The sequence below is a fragment of the Amblyomma americanum genome, chromosome 5 (assembly GCF_052857255.1).
Source record: "Amblyomma americanum isolate KBUSLIRL-KWMA chromosome 5, ASM5285725v1, whole genome shotgun sequence".
Taxonomy (NCBI): domain Eukaryota; kingdom Metazoa; phylum Arthropoda; class Arachnida; order Ixodida; family Ixodidae; genus Amblyomma; species Amblyomma americanum.
Window position 1 is genome coordinate 41,973,313 of NC_135501.1, and position 20,345 is coordinate 41,993,657.

A 20,345-nucleotide genomic window follows, 5' to 3' on the forward strand; every position below is an offset into this window, starting at 1 on the left:
GCATTGCAAAACTTCCACACTGTTTGCACAATGTGTTCAATAAAAATTACCTTGCAAATTTGGCAGTTTTTTATGAGTATATCATTTTTGTCTGATTTTTTAAAATTAAAACTGTTAAAACACAAAACTTCGAAGCCACTGCGCCATTTCCTTTCCCTCCAAAAACCAATTATTATTATTAAGCCACTGGCGTTTCAATCGCGGTATGCCTCAATCCTGCAGCTCTTTTTTTTCTTGTGCATCGCGTAGGTAGCGTGGAGCATCTTTTTTCTTTGGCGCCCTGCGCTGTTTGGCGAGTCAAGATGTTTTACCACGTGAGTATTTAAGTGGGATATGTGCAGACCTCTTATGGAATGCAAGCTGACCATTTTAGTATGCTTCTTTTGTGTTCATTACATGCGGGTATTTGCCGGGATACATCGGGAAGAACAGTGCGCGCTCTCTCTCAATGGCCTTTGTGTCACGTGATCGTTTCGCTTGCGTTCCGCGTGTTTCAGATCTCGCTGGACTACGAAATCCTGCTGCACCCCCGATACTTCGGACCGCAGCTGGTCGAGACCGTGAAGCAGAAGCTGTACGCCGAGGTTGAGGGCACCTGCACGGGTAAGTGAGTATGGAGACGTGGTTTAGAAGCGTCGTGAATGGGCAACGCATTTTGAGCGGGCCGTGCGGTGCTTCGTTCAGAGTGGTTGTGCAGAAGTTGTGTTTAGCAGCTGTGATACAGGAGACTTTACAACATACAGTGCATTGCTTCGCAGGTTGGTGGTTTGACGTCGCCGCAGCGGACCTTACAGACGTCCTGTGCACGACTTATGTTTTCTAGCATGAATAAATACTTCACATTAGTGGCTGAATCAGATTCACTGCTGAAAACGCACAGTACCACCGTAATATATCCCCGTCTGGCACTTTTTATTACCTAACGGGAAAAATTTTCAGACCTTTGTGACGAGCATGAATGGCAAAATTGCACTGAAATAATTGTGCAATTTTTTTCGGCTTTTCCTGTGTCCACTTCGTGGCACAACGCTGTTTTCAGTCTCAGTTATATTTTATACTTTTACTCATTCATGTTATATGAGGTAAATATATAAACAAATCAGCATATTTTAGGCACTGTAAAGCACTCAAGCTTACAATAAAAAGGAAACTGGAATACACACACTGGAACCATAAAGTGTGGAAGAATCCATTTTAACGAACAAATATCTGTGTTCATTTCATACACCTGTCTTAAAATGGTGCTGCATGTTGTGTTCAATTTCACCCTAGTTTTGTTGCATCCACATTAGGGGACTTATGGGTTTTATGTAAGAATTTGTTAGTGTTCAGGTATTCTCAACAAGTGTGTTTACAGCCCGCAGAAAGCATGTGGTCTAAGTAGTGTTTGGTATCAAGTGGCGTAGGATGCGTCTGTGTACAATGAAATCTAAGTGCACCGGTATTCAGACTTGAATTTTGTGTTTCATGCAAATGTCCTGTTAGGTGTGGAGTTTTTGTAGTTCGCTAGGCAGTGCTTTGTTGTGCTAAGATTGTAGAGGCAACTGTGTCAAAGCATGCTCTCATTTATTGTGTGGCTGCCGCGGTGGCTGAGTGGTTATGGCGCTCGGCTGCTGGCCCAAAAGGTGCGGGTTCGATCCCGGCCATGGCGGTCGAATTTCCATCGAGGCGAAATTGTAGAGGCTCGTGTACTGTGCGATGTCAGTGCAGATTAAAGAACCCCAGGTGGTTGAAATTCCCGGAGCTCTTCACTACGGCGTCTCTCATAGCCTGAGTCGCTTTGGGACGTTAAACCCACATAAACCAAACCATTTATTGTGCATTGCAATCTGGCACTAGGTATTGCTTCGTGGTTGCTGTCACAACCATCGACAACATTGGTGGCGGCCTGATACAGCCTGGCAGGGGCTTTGTCGTGTATCCTGTCCGGTACAAGGCCATAGTCTTCAGGCCGTTCAAGGGGGAAGTGCTTGATGCTGTAGTCACACAAGTCAATAAGGTATGTTGTATGAAGAGATATGTGCCGGTTAGTTGTTAGTTCTTCCTTTTTGTTTGAGAATTCACTGCTACGTTTTCCTGTGCTTAGTATGACCAAAATTAAAGTGTTTTACTGGAGATGACCACTCACAGAGCTTGACATGACCTCTCTGGAACTTTAATGTGTTCATAATTGTGGATATATGTACTCTGTGCAAATTTAATTTAGATGCAGCCTTTTTATATTTGTGCAGTATAAATGTGTGGGTTGTCGGTACGTTTATCGTCGTCGCCACATGGCAGTTCATTGAACAACATGTGCTTATTCATAGTAACCTGCATTTATATACAGTGTAAACACAGCATTAGTAATTCTTCCACCAACATTTGTGCTATCCTTGCATCGTGGAATGACATCAATGTGTTTAGAAAGAAGTGGTTCAGAAAAAATGAGTGACGCGATACCTACATCTGGCCGAGGGGAACTCGTTCAGTCGAATTGCAAGGTCAGTCTTTCACTGCTCCTTTTCGCTGGGCATTCCTCCTTCATCTTCGTCCCACTTGACACGGCGCATGCGCACAGCTGTTGGAGCCGTTGCGCGCCTCGCCGCTGGCAGCTGCTCCGCGCCGCGTGACCAACGGCGTCGCTATGGAGATCAAGTGGTGCCGCGCTGAAGAGTCGAAGAAATAGCATAGTGTAGCTATCGCTACAAAATGCATTGTTCAGGAGAGCGTGCAATCACAAGCCTCCCAGAAAAAAAATTTATACACAATCATACGATGTGATGCGACAAATCTGTGTAAGCAGTATTAGTTATACATTTTTCTTTCACAGGGATCACCTTCCCACTGTGTCAGAATTTGATTTCAGCATTGCTTTTTTGTTCCCATGCTGTATGGGTCTCCGGTGGGTAGTGGTGGGTAGCAGCTTGTATTTGGAAGGTGTATTTTTACCAGTGGTTGCCCCAAGGTGCACTCACTGCACGGTTTGCCTCTGTAGGGTAGAGGCTTCACACACACACACACACACATAGAGGTGAAGTAGTCACGTGGGTGGTGGAGGACTTCTTGATGTAGGTAGCGCTTCTAGAGGGCAGTGGTCAGTGATAGGTGAAGGCTTGTGTTTTGGAGATGAATTTTTACCGGTAAAAGGCTGCTCGTTCCGCATGCACACAAAGCTTTTTATCAAAAAGTACTTTACTGCTAATGCAGGGAAAGAAAGTAGGAGCTGGGCACCCAGAAGGCACACACCATGGCTTTTTGACAAAAATAAAAATTTACCTAAGATGTCACTGTAAATGTGCAGTGCATCCGTGATGTCTTCAGCTTTGAAAAACGACAGTTTGTAGCAGGAGTTCTATGATCTGGACCTGCTGTTAAACACTAGTATGCCACCGAACTCAAGTGTTGCCATGGAACAGTCCTGGCAGTCACTTTCTGGAGAGTCTATAAGCCCCAAGTCACCCTTGTGTACAGCTGCTATATAAATACAGTTGTAGGCTGACGGCAGGGTATTTAATGAAGATTCTCAGATGTCCATGCAAGTGAAGAGCAGGTGGCGTTGCATGAAATTTGGTAAGGTATAGCAGTCCCATGCAGTGTGCTCATACATAATGCGATTGGATGCGCAGGTGTCTTTGGCTTTGTCTGCTAGGCATACATAACAAATAGCATGGCATGAGTTATTTCGTTTACACTGCCACAAGAAAACAGGTTTTCAGATCAAAGGATATGTTTCTTATGTAGTGAAAAAGATGGCCACCATCTTCAAGTGCCCCTGGAGAAACTAGGATGTGTTGCTCGTAGTCACCGACCGATTTTTCAGACTCGAAGGGACCCGAAAAATGGTGCGAATAATCGAACAGTCCGAAAAATCTGTGAAGTTCAAAAATATCATTCCATTGAGGTGAAATCTGCTTAAAAAAGTCGCTGATATTACCTTGCGGAAAATTTCTCTTGCTCGCGACGATTTGCGCCTGCATTTTCGCTATCGTGCTTTCACTGTACACGCTAGACAGCAAGGTCACGGCGTTTAGTTAAATACTTCCCACACTTCTTTGACGGGCTCGACGACACCGGCGGGGTCATATTGTCCTCAACCCGAGTGTGCACCACACCGCTCGTCAAACACACACTAAGACAAGGCACGTTTCGTTGAAAGCGGTGGAATCACCGGACGCAATCGCAAAACGGCGAATGGATGCAACTTCGTGAAGACAGAGCGCCACTCGGTCGATGCGGTCGGGGAAATCGAAGTGACGAAACGACAAATGACGCTGTGGTGGCTCAGTGGTTAGGGCACTCGGCTATTGATCCGGAATACCCGGGTTCGAACATGACAGCGGCGGCCGCGTTTTGATGGAGGCAAAACACAAAGGCGCCCGTGTGTGCGATGTAGGTGCATGTTAAAGATCCCCAGGTGGTCCAAAGTATTCCAGAGCTCTCCACTACGGCACCTCTTTCTTCTATCTGTCCCTGTTTTATCATTTCCCTAAATGGGCGGTTCAGGTGTCCACCGAGATGCGAGACAGATACTGTGCCATTTCCTTCCCCCACAACCAATTTTAAATTTTCAACATATGAGACAAGTGATAAATACTAGCGACAAAATTGGCCAAAAGGAAGTTGGCGGCGATGACAATCTGCCACCTCGAAGTGTCAGAGATCGCAGTGACCTCTACTGGCAAAATTGAGGTGCCGAAAGTATGTCAAGCCGATTCAACTGCCGAGTAAATCCACCTCACTCCAAGATGGTGCTTTTTGCGCCAGCAAAAAACCAATAAGATGGCCGATTTTGGCCCTCAGGCGACTTAAATTAGTCCGAAAAATCTAACTTTTGGACTTTTGGAGTCCGAAATATCCGTCGCGATTATGAATGCGCTTCTATGGAATGACGGACGGTGCCTCATCAAAGTCCGAAATATCCTACAAGTTCGAATTTTTGGCGTCTGAATTACCCATCTGCTTCTGTACATACAGTCAAATCTTGACAAAACGAACATGGATATTCCGAATTATTGGCTATATAGAACTCTTCCTAAATATTTTTAATAAACACATGTAATTTTCACTTGATGTTTCGAATGTGGTTGCCCTCAAAACGGATATATCGAACCCCACAGCAACATATGGCATCCGCTCGGATGGCAGGTGTCAGGCTTCACCGCACTATACAAGTGACTGATGATGGTGCTGCAAGCATTTGTGTCAAGATTCGCGCTTTTATCTCGTGCTGGTGTTCAGATCTTGTATTCGCCAACAACGCCATGGAAGTTAGAACGGCATGGAATGTTGGTAGCCAGGCGGTCAGCATCCGTTACGCCTCTCGCAGATGTTGACAACACCCCAGAAGTAGCGGCATGGATGGTTGTACCATTGCAGTGACCATCCTACGCTCATACCGACTGTCTCGGTAGGGATGAAAACACCGATAGCTTTCGCTCTGAGATACCATTATCCATGCTACTCTGTTGTGAAGCGGGGAAGCCACCCTAGCTAGCTCTTGACACGCTGGTGGTGGTACTGTGCAGGGAAGACAACCTAACTGGCATTCACTTTTTTTTTGTAGTCTCTAGAATCGCCACGAGCATCTTCAAAAGGGCCGCTAAAACATGAGAAAAGATCTCCCCGTTTCTTTAGTAAACATTGCCTAAGTTGTCACTTCAATGACTAAAATGCACTGCTTTTGGGTGTATTGTTGACGATAATTAGTATTATGAATTTCGGCTATATCAAACTGTTTTATGCCCGGGATACATGCAACGTTTTTTCCGACGATGTTCGCGCGGCAGAAAGCACCGCGATTGCGCGGCGAGGAGAGTTCGCTTGTTGCGGATACATGGAGCGAAGAACCAGCGGACGCCGCCTCAGTGTGGCCAGACGAGATGACAATATTTTCGCCAGAAGAAAATAAATAAATAAATAATATATAGAAACCATTCTTTGCTTATAGCAACTAAATACAAAAGAAACGTTCTAAACAATTGTTTACTATTGACTTTAGCACCTTTTTTGAATGTGTCGGTATTTTTGTGCTCGTTTAAGCGGAGCGCGCACGCCAGATGGCTACACTGTGCTGATGAGGCAAACGAGGTACAGATGCAAGCAGCTCTTGGGCTCATTTTTCGTCTTGTCGACTTCGTTTTTGTTTGAGCTGTGGTTGAGCCTTTCGCTACACTTTAGACTAGTCTCCATGGGGGTACTCCGTCGCCTACTTCTGCTGAAGAAGTTACTCCTCGTGAAGATGAGAGAACTTGAAGAGATGAGGAGCAGAAAAAGGAGATTCTGGGTCCATCTCTTATGGCATCCGCGAAAAAAGGAGGGAGAGTACCACACCTCGGTAAGTACGTTTTGGCTATTGCTAGCGGTTGACCGATTGACCTCTCTTCTGCTTCTCGTGCAATATGCTCCGGTGCAGGCGGAATCCTCAAGTAGCCAATATCTCCGCCTAAAAAATTTATCTTTGCCTGCTTTCGCGTGCCGTGAGCATCAGATTTTGCACTGTTTGGAGAACATCATATATCAGGCAGCTTTTGCAGCATGTTTTCAATTAATTGCACGCTCAAGGTACCAGCTGGACGTCGTGAATATACGTTGATTACATTTAAGTAGGCATAAAAAATGCGATTATAGCCTCGTGTGGCCCGCGGTTGTGCTCAAAATAAGGGTCCTTTTAGTTCATCATCCTGAGTGATTCCATTCTGGTGTCGTCCCACGTATATCAAGAAATATTTCCGCGCAAGTGTCATAGTACCATCAGTCACGTCAGCCTCGACCTCCGTTCTGAATGGGCCATGAAACACAGTCGGGAGTTCAGGATTCTCCGGGAAGGCGTTTATTATTTAACAAGCGCCACCTGACGACTACAGTAGTGAAGGAAAAGCTTTGCTTGTAGTGGAGACTAACTGTACAACCCTTAGAAAAACGGGCATTAAAAAAAAGCCGTAGTTTTTTGTGTCCTTTTCGTTGCCAAGAACCCAGTGAAGTGGAATAAATGAGTAGGACAGAAATTGCTACTGTTCATGAAATAGAGATATACCACTGACAGCTTACTTTTGTTTTCTGTCATGATTTCAGTATAAACTCATGAGGAAGGACCCGCACATGTTCTTCCAATGCTACAGAATGACCCCGCAGTAGTTCGATGAGCTGCATAGGATTATCAAAAGGAATTTGGAACACCAGTTCCTTTGCAGGGAGCCTCTCTGCTCTGAAGAGAGGCAGGCCATCACCCGCAGGTACTTTCAGCGCTCGTCACAACACCTATGTTCTTATGCACATTATTTTTTATTGTATCCAGGTGCCTTTCCTCAGGAATGGCCTTCAAACAGGTGGCCATGGTGTTTAGAGTTGCGCCATCGACATGCAGAAAGGTGATCCATGACACTTGCAGAATTATCTGGAAGTAGTTGGAGCTACTGTATGTTCTAGTGAGTGCTGCTTGCCTTATTTTATTGGTGCCTGCTGTTGTGGAGCTTAAATAGAAAATATTGCATATATGATTCATTCCGGAAAGCCATCAGTTCAATCTGCCATTCTAAAGTGCCACATGAAAAGTTTTGTAGTGGCTGAAATGAAGTAGTGTAAAAAGTAAAACGAGTTATGGCATTTCATTAGCATACAAAACTAGATCCTCCACAAATCTTTTTTTTTCTGCTATCTAGGAGCCAGGGCCTGAGCGATGGCAAGAAACTGCGGATGATTTTGGCAGGCGCTGGAATTTCCCAACTGTGTTGGTGCAGTTGACGGGAAGCACGTACAAATAACAGCACCACCGCTTTCCGGTAGCAATTTTTTCAACTATAAGGTATGGTTCATTCAGTGCAGCTAGTTACTATGACTTGTCCAGGCTCTGTAACGAATACAGGGTTTGTTGATGCACATGTTGTGTTATGCATTTTTCAGGGCACATTCTCCATCGTGCTTATGGCTTTAGTTGACGCAAAGTACAGGTTTTTGATGGTGGACGTTGGTGCTCCTGGGCGATACAGCGATGGAGGCGTCTTCAAGGAGTGCACGTTTGGAAAAAAGCTCGCCCATAACGCTGTGAACTTGCAGCACCAGCATGCCTTCCAAAGACCCAAATAGTTGAGCCACACGTCTTCTTCGGGGATGAAGCTTTTCATCTGAGACATGATTTCTTGCGTCCTTACCCCGGCAAGAACGTGGAACCTACCAAGAGGGTATTCAGCTACAGGCTCAGCAGAGCAAGGTAGTGAATGACATTCTGTAAGCTGGGCATGCCTTTATCTGTTACAAGAAAACAAAATGCTCTCCTGAACTATAACTACATAATTTCTGGCATTGTTTCATAAGAGATATTTGTCATAGTAGCTAAATTTACTCCAGTATTTTGCATAGTACTTAAGGTACTTAGAGGAAAAAGAATTGGTCTCAAAGAAGAAGCAGATCGGTGAAGATAAAGGCCTTCACCAAGTCAGATATGCTACACCTGGCCTATACAACTGGTGGCTGCAATATATAATGCTAGTTACTTTATCCAGTGAAATTTAGTAATGTTTGATACTTCTACCTGGCGCGCAATGACTATGCAAACCTCTATGGCAAGTTGACGGATGATTACCATGGATTTACCGTGTTTATTACAAACGCATTGTGGAAAATGCCTTTGGTATCCTGACTGCTCGGTAGAGAGTTCTTCTGGGCCCGTTGAACCTCCTGCCTCGTAATGCAGCATTTGCTGTTTTAGCATGGTGTGCTCTGCATAACTTTCGTTCCGCGGTAAAGAACACACCATATTGTGCACCGGGCAATGCAGACGAAGGTGATTATGGAAATGTTGTCATAGGCCAGTGGAGGTCAGAAAGTGAATCCGGTGCCCTTGTCGAATTGTAACCCACACAGTCAAGGAACCATAAAGCAGCTGCTGCCGAAACCTGAAAAGCGGTAGAAGCATTGCCTACGCTGGATTCAGATCTTTACACTCCGGGTAGCTGGTTTTCGCGTACTTTTATTCCTTTTCCATTCTCTGCACCGCCGCGGTGGCTCAGTGGTTAGGGCGCTCGGCTACTGATCCGGATTTCCTGGGTTCGAACCCGACCGCGGCGGCTGCGTTTTTATGGAGGAAAAACGCTAAGGCGCCCGTGTGCTGTGTGATGTCAGTGCACGTTAAAGATCCCCAGGTGGTCAAAATTATTACGGAGCCCTCCACTACGGCACCTATTCTTCCTTTCTTCTTTCACTCCCTCCTTTATCGCTTCCCTTACGGCGCGGTTCAGGTGTCCAAAGATATATGAGACAGATACTGCGCCATTTCCTTTCCCCAAAAAACCAATTTTGCACGATACTTTATGAAAGAAGGTGTTGTGCCATGGCAGTGGGCACACACCGGGCTTCCAGCACCTTAATAATAATAATTGGTTTTTTGGGGAAAGGAAATGGCGCAGTATCTGTCTCATATATCTTTGGACACCTGAACCGCGCCGTAAGGGAAGGGATAAAGGAGGGAGTGAAAGAAGAAAGGAAGAATAGGTGCCGTAGTGGAGGGCTCCGGAATAATTTCGACCACCTGGGGATCTTTAACGTGCACTGACATCGCACAGCACACGGGCGCCTTAGCGTTTTTCCTCCATAAAAACGCAGCCCCTTAGAAGGTGTAGATGGTTTTCACACATTTTGATCTCATTATGCAAACATGGCCACGCCTATCGTGTTCAATTTAGCAGGTGCTACCATCAATTTACTTATAACTTGCTTGGGAACCTTTGTACTATAATCGTATTTGTTACCGTTTTCTTGAATTTTGTATGCTTCAAATACATTTCACTCTGGTGGCCACACTATTTTATGCATTGTGCTGTGTGCCCTTTGATTACCTGTGTTGTTCTTGATATAAAATTTGTTTTGTATAGTAATATTACTTAGAATTAAGTGTTCAGTGTGCCAGGAGGCGAGGCCTTGTCAGGTGTGTCTGAAGTGCCTTTTGCCTCATCTACTTTGGTAGAATGCTCCTCTTGTAATCTTTCTTGTTAATGATATGTACCCACCTTCTACTAAATACAAATACAGAACACACCTAATGCCACACTTTCAGCTTCAAAACGGTTCAGTGGTGTACCATATCAAACTGAAACCCAAGAAAATGAATCGCATTTGCTCTTTGCTGCCTGCTATTCTGTCCGCTCGAACCCGTTGCGCTCGGTTCGAAGGAAAATTAATTTTTTGAATGAAACAAGCTACCTAAGCAGTTGGTGTTGCATCATTTTCAGCAGCATGTAGTGGCATGAGGATAGAGCGTGAAGACATGAAGACAAAACCAGCACTGAACTTCAACTTCAATTTGGAGAACTGCCAAAACAATGCATACATACTCCCTGAAAAAAACAACATGCCTACCAGGGTTACAAAATTTTTCTTGAAGTCCTGGTGGGTGTTCTGTTTGTTTCAGCGAGTGTATATGCAGTGGCTTGGCAATTCTCCGAATTAAGTTGAAGTTCAATGCTTGTTCTGCTTCGCGTCTTCATGCTCTGTGCTCGTGCTGCTATGTGCTACTGAAAATGTGTTATTTATTCAACTTCACTCCGTTTCATTAAATGTGTACTTTGAAATAAATTGCAGTAGTTCAAGTGCAGTAGTTCCATTTCTTGCTTGCGTTCTTTCGGGCAATTGCGCAGCTTGTGGGCCACAATTTCGCCATACAGAGAGGCCTGGTCTCTGTCATCCTTGATGAGTTGCTCGATTTTTTCCGTTTTCTTGTAACCGTACCCTCTCATAATCCCAGCGCTTCCTTTTTGCAGAACGTTGCACTTGTAGAGGGATGGTTGATGGGGTGGTCTGTGGGCAGCCGTAAGATGTGCTTGGCTCCAGGCTTTCAGTTCTGCCAAGGATGCAGCTCTCCTGTGACGGTTCTGCCAGTGCGTATAGAAAAAAAAGTAGAATTGTAAAATAGAATTGTAAAACTGAATTACTGCATATCATTTTATATTATGCAACTGAGTTCAGGAGAGCAAAATGACTCTTCAGAAACTTTCTCTGCTAAGTTTCTCCATATGAACATGCATTCCTGACATGAGCCCACATGAGCAAAGATAAAGTTAGACCTTGCTGACTGCCCTACATGCAATGGTATTTTCCTCTTCTTAAGACCAGCTTGTGGTGTTTCTAGATAGTCCTCGAGTGAATTTTATGTCTCTGTGTGGCTTTAAATACTGTCTGGATCTGCTGTTTGTATGGACCTTTGGGTGTTGTATATACCCTTGCAAATAGGCAGTAAGGAACTTGAATGCACGTTCTTACCGTCACAGTCGGTGAACAGTCCATTAAGCACCGTCTCTGCAGTTTCTACACAGGCTGCTTCGTCCGACTGGTGGCTGTTGGAGAAGGTGCAGAAAAAAAATATATGTTAAGTGAGGCTAATCAGCGCATGCTACTTTTTCACTCCTTAGCTTTGCGAGCATTCCTTCATGAATGTTTGGAAATAGCAGCTCCAGTACTGTGCATTGTTTTGGTATCGTTTAGCCTGGTCATCATCCTTAGAGTTTCACACAAGCATAGGTTCAATAACGTGATCTTCGCGCTACTTTTCAATGCCATTCAAGCCTAAAAGGAGAGATTGCACTCACTACAGTGTAAAACCTCCAACTGGTGAATATATTTTGCCTTATTATTGCAACTACTGTGACTTTGTATTTTTTAAACTCCTTTTACATCATCTGGTTGTTGTCATGTGAATCCCTTCCCTTATGTAACACTCTCCTATGGGCCCCGATGAGAAAATAAATGCTTTTGAAAAGTTAACTGTAAGCATCAAGCAATGGAGACATACCTGCTGATATCCACCTGGTCTTTCAAGAACATGAGCAGGTGGAAATACGGCCATTGCACCTTCTTCACAGCGTCCGCTCCCGAGCCACTCGGAGCGCCATCCTTCCAGGTGCGGTGATTTTTTTTTGTGAATGTGTATCTCAAACTCTTCCACTGCGCCTGGACATTGGATCCTGCAAGTAGGGTTTAAAAATACGGCATTATTCACCTGAAAGGGTGAAGAGGGCTGAGGAAAAAAGCCTCAAGAGCTTGACCAGCCTTGACCCATGTACACATACAAAGGGCGAGAATTGCAGTTACAGATATAATAAGGCTACATCACACTGATTCAAAACAAGTACAAAGTGAGTGATACATTTCAAGAAAAAGAAATGCAGGCAAGCTCCTCGTGTAAATCCAGAAAATGATCGAAAAGCTCATGGGTCAACATAGTCACTACACCAACATTATTTTCATGTAACATGTTTATGTGGGTAGCCGATAAGCAACCATTTGATGGCAATAATTGGTCTTAGCAGTTTTCATATGCCATGGTAGATTATTTCTGGTATCAGTGTTCCATTCGGTGTTCAATAGGCGGTTTCAAAATGCATGTGCTGAAAGAGGTGTTTATGGAAATGAGTCGAAAAGTGTAGACAGAAGAAATCCTGATTAGGCGTGCATCATTAGAATGCTTTTTTTACTTTGGTCTCAGCAAAACAAAACAATACTCGGTATAGCTCTATTTCAAGCATATGAATTCTTTTTAGGTTGCTTGCAGTCGTGGAGTCCCATACAAGGTGACATTACGTTACATGAGAGGAGCAATTTGTATGCAAGTTTCATAGATTAAACTCATCTCCTCACCACAATGCCATCAAAAGTGCAAATGCTATCGTGAATATTTCTTGCACAACTTTCAACAATAGCTGTCTCCCTAACTTACTGCTAGCTGACCTTCGCCTCATCATGCTACGGTCTGAAATATGCATTTAGTGCAAAGCTGGTGTACCAAACTGAATGCCTAGTGTTTGTGCATAAACAACTATGTGCGGCCGACTAGCGCACCTATGAGCAGGTCTGTTCAGACAGCGCGCGATGTGCCATGGAAGAAAAACCTTTTTGTAGCTGCTTTCCCTGGTGCACGATTCTTGGGCTTCATCTCTCACGTGTATTTGCGGCTTCGATCGAATGTCAGAATTGTGTCTGAGAAGTGAGGTACCCAAGATTGCATTTGTTAGCTTAGAGGAACCCCGCTTCAGCATTCTAAACAAGCGTGCTTACCAGCATATGTAAAAAAAATGTCATGGAAATAAGTGTCGCAGCGCCGTCGCGTGCAAGCTTGTCGCTGTTGATTCACTGAACCGTCGAAGCGTTCCTCTACAAAATGCTACCGCAGGCACCGCGGTGCTTGCTCTGCGCTCACCGGCGAGCTAGGTTTACGACCACTGTCAGCACGAAATTCTTTTCTAGCGAGCATAACGAGCATTAAAAAATTAATAGCAATGTAAACACACCTGGGTCGCATCCTAGTTCGGTGACGACTTCGGCCCACGCCAAGGCTTTTTTTCGCTGGTCCTTACAGTCGGTCCTCGAAGAGTCCCACAATATGGGATGTTTTCGAATTTCGCTGATCAATCTGTCGTTATATTCGAGACGAGCTGCCCTGGATGAAATTGCCATTTCGATTCAGGTTGATGGCACTCGCGCGCGAAGCACAACACATGCACACCGTAGTACACAAGAGACCGCGCGGGCGAGAAGACGGAAGTGGCGGAGGCAGTCTGAGCGCCGATTGGCTGCTCCTGCTGGCCGCTTCCAGCGGCCATCGGACGCCGCGCGTCAAAAATCTGGCTTGTCCAGATCGACGGCGGCGGGCGCATTTTTGACGCCAGGCGTCGAGTGCGCGCCGTCAGGTGAAAAACGCGGACTTGCCGCCGTGAAAACGTTCCATGTATCTCGGCCCTTACGTTTTTTTACGTGTTAAATATAACGAGGTTTGACTGTATATTTTTGAAAGCAAGAATGATGCACACTAATCGAGCTTGGGTAGACTTCATCTTGGTGTCGAGACATGTAAGGAGGGGACCATTTTTATCTACAGACGTGTCCGTTTGTTCGCTTCAACACTTGACACTCCTGCTTAGTGGAAATGCCATAATGCATCACAGGAGTCTCATGCAATGCAGGGGTGCAAGTGGTGGGTGCACTTCCAGGGACCATGGCAGTAAATTCGACTGCCTTTTTGTGTTTGCCATAACTTGTGGATTGCAAAAAGTTGATTGAATGTCACACTCCACTGCATGCAGCTAGCTTGCTCTGATTGCGGCGTTTATTTCCTAATGCTAAGATGAAGGGAATTAGTTCAGGGATCCTGTATACAAGCAAGGTTTAATAGGTTTTGCTTTCTGGGCTGTACCCTCTAAGGGGGGACACTGGTCTTTGAGACCAAAAAAACAACCCTCAAATCAGTTTTTATAAAAACGATATTTTGGGGGCCTATAGCTATTATTCTGCAACTCTACCAGTTTTCTCCTCCCGCAAAATCGGTATTTCGACCATAATATTAAATTTAGATCACTTTGTGGGCTCAATATGTTCAAGAGCAGGCGATTTAACACCATGAAAATTTTGGCCACCTGGCTGTCTTAGTTCTTCAATATCTCAACGTCTAAGACAGACTTATATGTCATATTGTTTGCTAAGGGAAGCTGAAGACACAATATATGAAATAATTGAAGCACAATTGTTGAATCACGCTTCAAGAATTTGTAATTTTGCAAACCTTATCGATGCATGATATTCACACTTTAAATGTTGCTATTCAAAGTGCTGTAAAATTACTAATGAGGGTAGAATGAAAACTGCTTTGATTATCGCACTCTTTGCTCACTATACTATGTAGCCATGGGTTAAAAATTATTTTTTATTGAGCCATTTTTTTGTACCGAGGTACTGATAAATGATTAAAATTAATTATCTTAGGAACTAATAAATTAATTTAAAAGTACTTTCAGATTTGAAATCAGTATAAAAATTTGAGCAACGTGATACAGTTTCATTAGGATTGGACTAAAAGTAAGGAAAATAGGTCTAAGACCAGTGTCCCCCTTTAAATAAATGATGAAATAAAAAAAAATTTGTTCTCTAAATAATGATGAGGATGTCCTCTTTGCATTGAGCACCTCAATTTTAGATGCAGCCTCACCATCGGGTATGCCTTTCTATCACCTGTGCACTGGCCTGTGCCCACTGTCACGTAGAAGAAAGTGGGCATCTATTGACGACATGCCTTTAGGCGGAGTGCCCACATTTGTGTGCGCTACATAAAATACTGTCAAAGTGTAGTACACAAGGTGCAGTGCAAACAAATGAGAGCACTGTGACAATGGCTGAACAGTACTCAAGTAACACTTGTTGTTGGGCTAGTTGGCGCATAGTTCTATGTACAAACGTTAGCGCAAAATAAGACACACTCACAAGTCTTGTCCACCTTTCTTGTGAATGTGTCTTATTTTGCGCTAATGTTTGTACATAGAACAATGGCTGAAGTATGCATCAATAATTCGTATTTGGAGGTCATGGATTCGGATCCCACCGGCGGCATGCGGTTGTGTTTTCTTCTGCTTTTTTATCAATTATCTTCAAGTGATTGAATATTGCCGCGAATATTTGCAGTGTTTATTCGTTTTTCAAAACTGCCGCCACATCACTTTATCGCTTTGTTTGCGACGCAAGACGCGACTAGACTTATCTCGATTGATCGCAGCCAGGCAGAGCTGATTCTACGTTGTTCCGGAATGTTCTAGTAACTTTGCGCTCTTTATCTCGAAAGTTCACTATGAGCTTTAAATTGAGCACGGCTGACAGCGGCCGGCATTCTGTTCGACGACCGCCGAGCACGCTTGTCGCTTCGCCGCCGCCGAGTGATTCAGTCCATTCTTGGTGCAAGTGAGCCCAATGAACAGTTCTTTCAGAAGACCCTTTCGTCCGTCTTCATCGCTGCTTCGACTGCCGTCACCACTACGTGACATCTGGTGGTGGTGCGGGGTAGCCTCCCATGTTCCGGACGCCCCCTTCAAGTCGTGAAGCCAGCCCTGAGCGCTTCGCACCCGAGGACGAGCCAGCAGCTCAGCGAGCCAGCCGACGTCTCCAGGGAGAAGAGCCTGAGTTCGGGAAACTGCCGGACCGCACAAGACAGCGAAAAGACGCGGCTACGAGCACCGCAACCTCGCCGAAGATGTCGACACCGATCATACTGCAGCAGCCGCGGGTGCCGCTAACTTTCAATGGATCCCTAGGCAAAGACCCTGAAGAATGGTTGGATCAATTTGAGCGCGTGGCGTCATTCAACAAGTGGGATGATGCGGCAAAAATTGGACACGTGTTTTTCTCATTGGATGGCTCCGCACGCACGTGGTACGAAAACTACGAGTCGTCCCTTACGACATGCGAGCTATTCAAGAGAGAACTATTGAAGGTATTCACCAGTGTCGTGAGGAAAGAAAGAGCCCAACGACTCCTCTAGTCCAGGATCCAGCTTCCGAATGAGCCCGTCCGCGGTTACGTCGAGGAGATGAAGCGCCTATTTCGCCGCGCCGACCCCGGGATGACCGAAGAAAAGAAAGTTCAGTTTCTAATGCGCGGCGTAAAAGAACAACCCTTTGCAAGCCTCGTCCGCCAGCCGCCAAAAAGAGTCGAGGAATTCATGCAAGAAGCCTGCACGATTGAGAAGACCCTCGACGTCCGAGCTCGGCAGTAAAATCGTCCTTCCTCTGCCTGTGCAATCCGTTCGGACACGCCGGCCACCACCAGCGACAGCTTGCGGGAAGTTATCCGCTAAATCATCCGAGAGGAGCTACGCCGATTTCTGCCATCCTCCCCACAGCCACAAGCAGCGACTCTGACGGACGTGGTACGGGAAGAAGTGCAACAGGCACTTGGCACCCCGACGGCCACAGAACCCCAGGCCATGACCTACGCCGCTGCAGTAAGGACTGCCCAGCTCCAACGACAACCCCCCCGCCCTCCCCGAGATGAGCCACTTGTTCCACAACGCCGCCTCCCAGCCCTCGCCCGGCCAGCCTATGACCGACGCTCAAGCCCCAGGAAATGCGACGCCTGGAGGACTTCCGACAACCGGCCATTGTGCTTTCATTGCGGTGAGGCCGGCTATATTCTTCGTCACTGCCCGTACCGACGTATCGGTTTTCGAGGATTTGCTATTAACGCCCCACGACCACGCTTCGGGCAACGTCCGCAGGAAATCGACGAGTACCTGCGTCGAGAAGAGTACATGCCGAACCGCTTTTCGCGCTCACCATCGCCGTCAACCTCGCGCTTTGCGTCGCCACGCCGCAGCTACGCAGCCGTGGTACGAGGAAGGTCTCGCAGCCCCCGTAGGGGAAACTGAAGGCAGCAACTCTGGAGGTGAGGTTGCTCAAGAGCGAAACGCCGAAGATCCTCCACCGACCACGCCCCATGAAGACGCTGCACCCGCGACGCCGCATGAAGAACCGGCACTCGCTGCACCGACGCCGCACACAATGAAAACCCCGACCACGACGCAGGCTGCCTTGAAAACGACGCCGCCACCCAGAAGAGCTTCGCTCACACGCCCCACCCGCGACTCGCATACGCGACGAAGCCGTGACCCGACGCCAAGAGCGACGTGCAATGCAAGAGCCAGGTCCTCTGACTTAGAAGTGACTATCGACGGCCGGAAAGTTACCGCTCTAGTCGACACAGGAGCCGATTACTTGGTGATGAATGGAACATTCGCAGCGCAGCTGAGAAAAGTCACAACGGCTTGGGACGGCCCAAAAATTCGCACCGCAGGGGCCACCTCATTACGCCATCAGGACGATGCACAGCGCGAGTGACTGTCAAAGGATATACCTATCCTGCGACCTTTGTTGTGCTACCGCAATGCTCCCGCGAAGTGATCTTGGGTATGGATTTCCTTAATGAGCATCAGGCGATCATCGACCTGCGATCCAAGCTGATGACGCTTTCGACGGACGAAGCCACCGCTTCGAGGAAAACTCGGAAACATCACGTTGCCCTGAGTGTCCTGGAGGAAGACGTGAGCGTCCCACCCCGATCAAGCGTTATCCTGACCGTAGGCGCCACGAAAGCCATTAACTTGGAAGCCATCATCGAGGGCAACATGCAGTTGCTCCTAGACCGAGGAATCAGCATCGCAAGAGGCATCGCACATTTGCGCAATGGCCAGGCCGAAGTACTGCTGACTAACTTCAGCGAAGAATAGCGGCACATTAGCAGAGGAACGACGATTGCTTTCTTCGACGAAATATCTGACGTACGAGACTCCTTCGCCCTTTCCGACCCCTCCGCAGAAGATTCGCCTGACCAAGAGAACTCGCCCACTTTCGACATCAACCCAGCCCTGCACCGGAACAGACAAGACCAGATCCGCAATCTGCTTCAAAGCTACAGTGAGTGTTTTTAGACATCGGCAAAGGTGCGACAGACACCAATTGCCAAGCATCGCATTATAACGGATCAACACGTCCGACCTCTCCGTCAAAGCCCCTACCCTGTGTCACCGCGAGAACGACAAGCCATCCGGGACCAAGTCGAAGAAATGCTTCGCGACGATGTCATCCAGCCTTCAAACAGCCCATGGGCGGCACCGGTTGTTCTAGTGAGAAAGAAAGACGGCTCACTTCGATTTTGCATGGATTACCGCCGCTTGAACAACATAACAAAGAAGGACGTCTACCCCCTCCCCCGCATCGACGACTCACTGGACCGCCTCTGCAACGCCAAATATTTCTCATCGATGGACCTCAAGAGCGGCTGCTGGCGAATTGAGGTCGACGAAAGAGATCGCGAGAAGACAGCATTCATCACTCCGGATGGGCTGTTTGAGTTCAAGGTGATGCCATGTGGTCTCTGTTCCGCACCAGCGACGTTTCAGCGAGTAATGGATACAGTGCTGGCAGTCCTGAGGTGGCAAATTTGTCAGGTATATTTAGATGACGTCGTTGTATTCGCCTCGAACTTTGAAGAGCACCTCAAAAGACTTCGAACAGTACTAGACGCAATCAAGTCGTCTGGCCTAACCTTGAAAGCAGAGAAATGCCACTTTCCTTAAGAAGAGCTGCTGTTTCTAGGCCACATCGTTAGCAAGGAAGGAGCACGCCCAGACCCGCAGAAAACAGCTGCTATTGAACAGTTTCCACCGCCGGCCGATAAGAAAGCAGTGCGCAGATTTCTCGGACTGTGCGCATACTACCAACGATTTGTGAAAAACTTTTCGCTTATCGCTGAGCCCCTGACCCAACTGACGAAGGCAGACGAGCCGTTTAAATGGGAACCGCCGCAAGCAGAAGTCTTCAAGGAACTTCAGCGTCGATTACAGTCCCCACCGATCCTTGCGCATTTGATGAAAACGCCGGTACTGAAGTTCATACCGACGCAAGCAGCTTGGGACTAGGCGCCGTCCTCATTCAAAAAAGCGACAGGCTGGAGAAAGCCATCGCATACCCTAGCCGTTCCCCTTCCAAGGTCGAGGCTAACTATTCGACAACTGAGAAGGAGTGCCTTGCCATCATCTGGGCTACGCCAAAATTCCGCCCCTACCTCTACGGACGGCCGTTCAAGGTGGTCAGCGACCACCACGCGCTCTGCTGATTGCCAATTTGAAGGACCCCTCTGGCCGACTCGCTCGATGGAGTCTGCGTCTCCAGGAGTTTGACGTCACCGTCGTTTACAAGTCCGGACGCAAGCACTCTGACGCCGATTGCCTCTCACGCGCCCCTGTAGATGCACCGCTGCCGGACGACGATGAGGTCGCCTTCCTGGGACCCATCAGCCCCAGCTCTTTTGCTCAGCAGCAACGCTCGGACCCCGACCTAAAAGGCCTCATCGAGTACCTGGAAGGCGAGGTTTCTTCACCCCCCGCTTCATTCAAGCGAGGACTGTCTTCCTTCTGTGTGCAGGATGAGGTCCTTATGAAGAACTTTACAGCGAACAAAACAGCCTACCTCCTTGTTGTACCTACTTGTCTCCGCGAAGAAGTTCTACAGGCTTCACACGACGAGCCGACATCTGGACATCTCGGGTTTACTCGCACCCTCCGTCGCATTCAAGACACGTATTACTGGCCCCGACTGTCTGCCGATGTCGCACACTATGTGAAAACCTGCCGAGATGGTCAGCGACGAAAGACTCCTCCCACACGACCAGCAGGATTTCTGAGCCCCATTGAACCTCCCTCAAGGCCCTTTCAGCAGATTGGCATGGACTTGCTTGGTCCTTTTCCAACGTCAACATCTGGAAATAAGTGGATCATCATAGCGACCGACTACCTGACCCGCTACGCCGAGGCGAAAGCCCTACCGAACGGAACAGCAGCAGAAGTCGCCAAAATTTTCGTGGAGTGCATTCTTCTTCGACACGGCGCCCCCGATGTCCTCATCACGGACAGAGGAACAGCATTCACGGCTGAACTAATGCAAGCCATCCTGAGCTACAGCCAAACCAGCCACCGGAGGACAACTGCATACCATCCGCAGACCAACGGACTGACCGAGCGCCTGAACAAAACCATCGCCAATATGCTCGCTTTGTATGTCGAT

General features: G+C 47.0%; 1 protein-coding gene across 1 annotated transcript in view; it reads left to right on the forward strand.

Annotated features, from left to right (window-relative positions):
• Nucleotides 1-302: 302 nt before the first annotated feature.
• Nucleotides 303-20,345, forward strand: part of LOC144134648 (DNA-directed RNA polymerase II subunit RPB7-like) — a 59,660-nt gene continuing 39,617 nt past the window's right edge. The window contains exons 1-3 of the mRNA XM_077667512.1: nucleotides 303-314; nucleotides 498-607; nucleotides 1,840-1,999. Of these exons, the coding sequence (XP_077523638.1) occupies nucleotides 303-314; nucleotides 498-607; nucleotides 1,840-1,999 (282 nt within the window). The remainder of the gene's footprint in view (nucleotides 315-497; nucleotides 608-1,839; nucleotides 2,000-20,345) is intronic.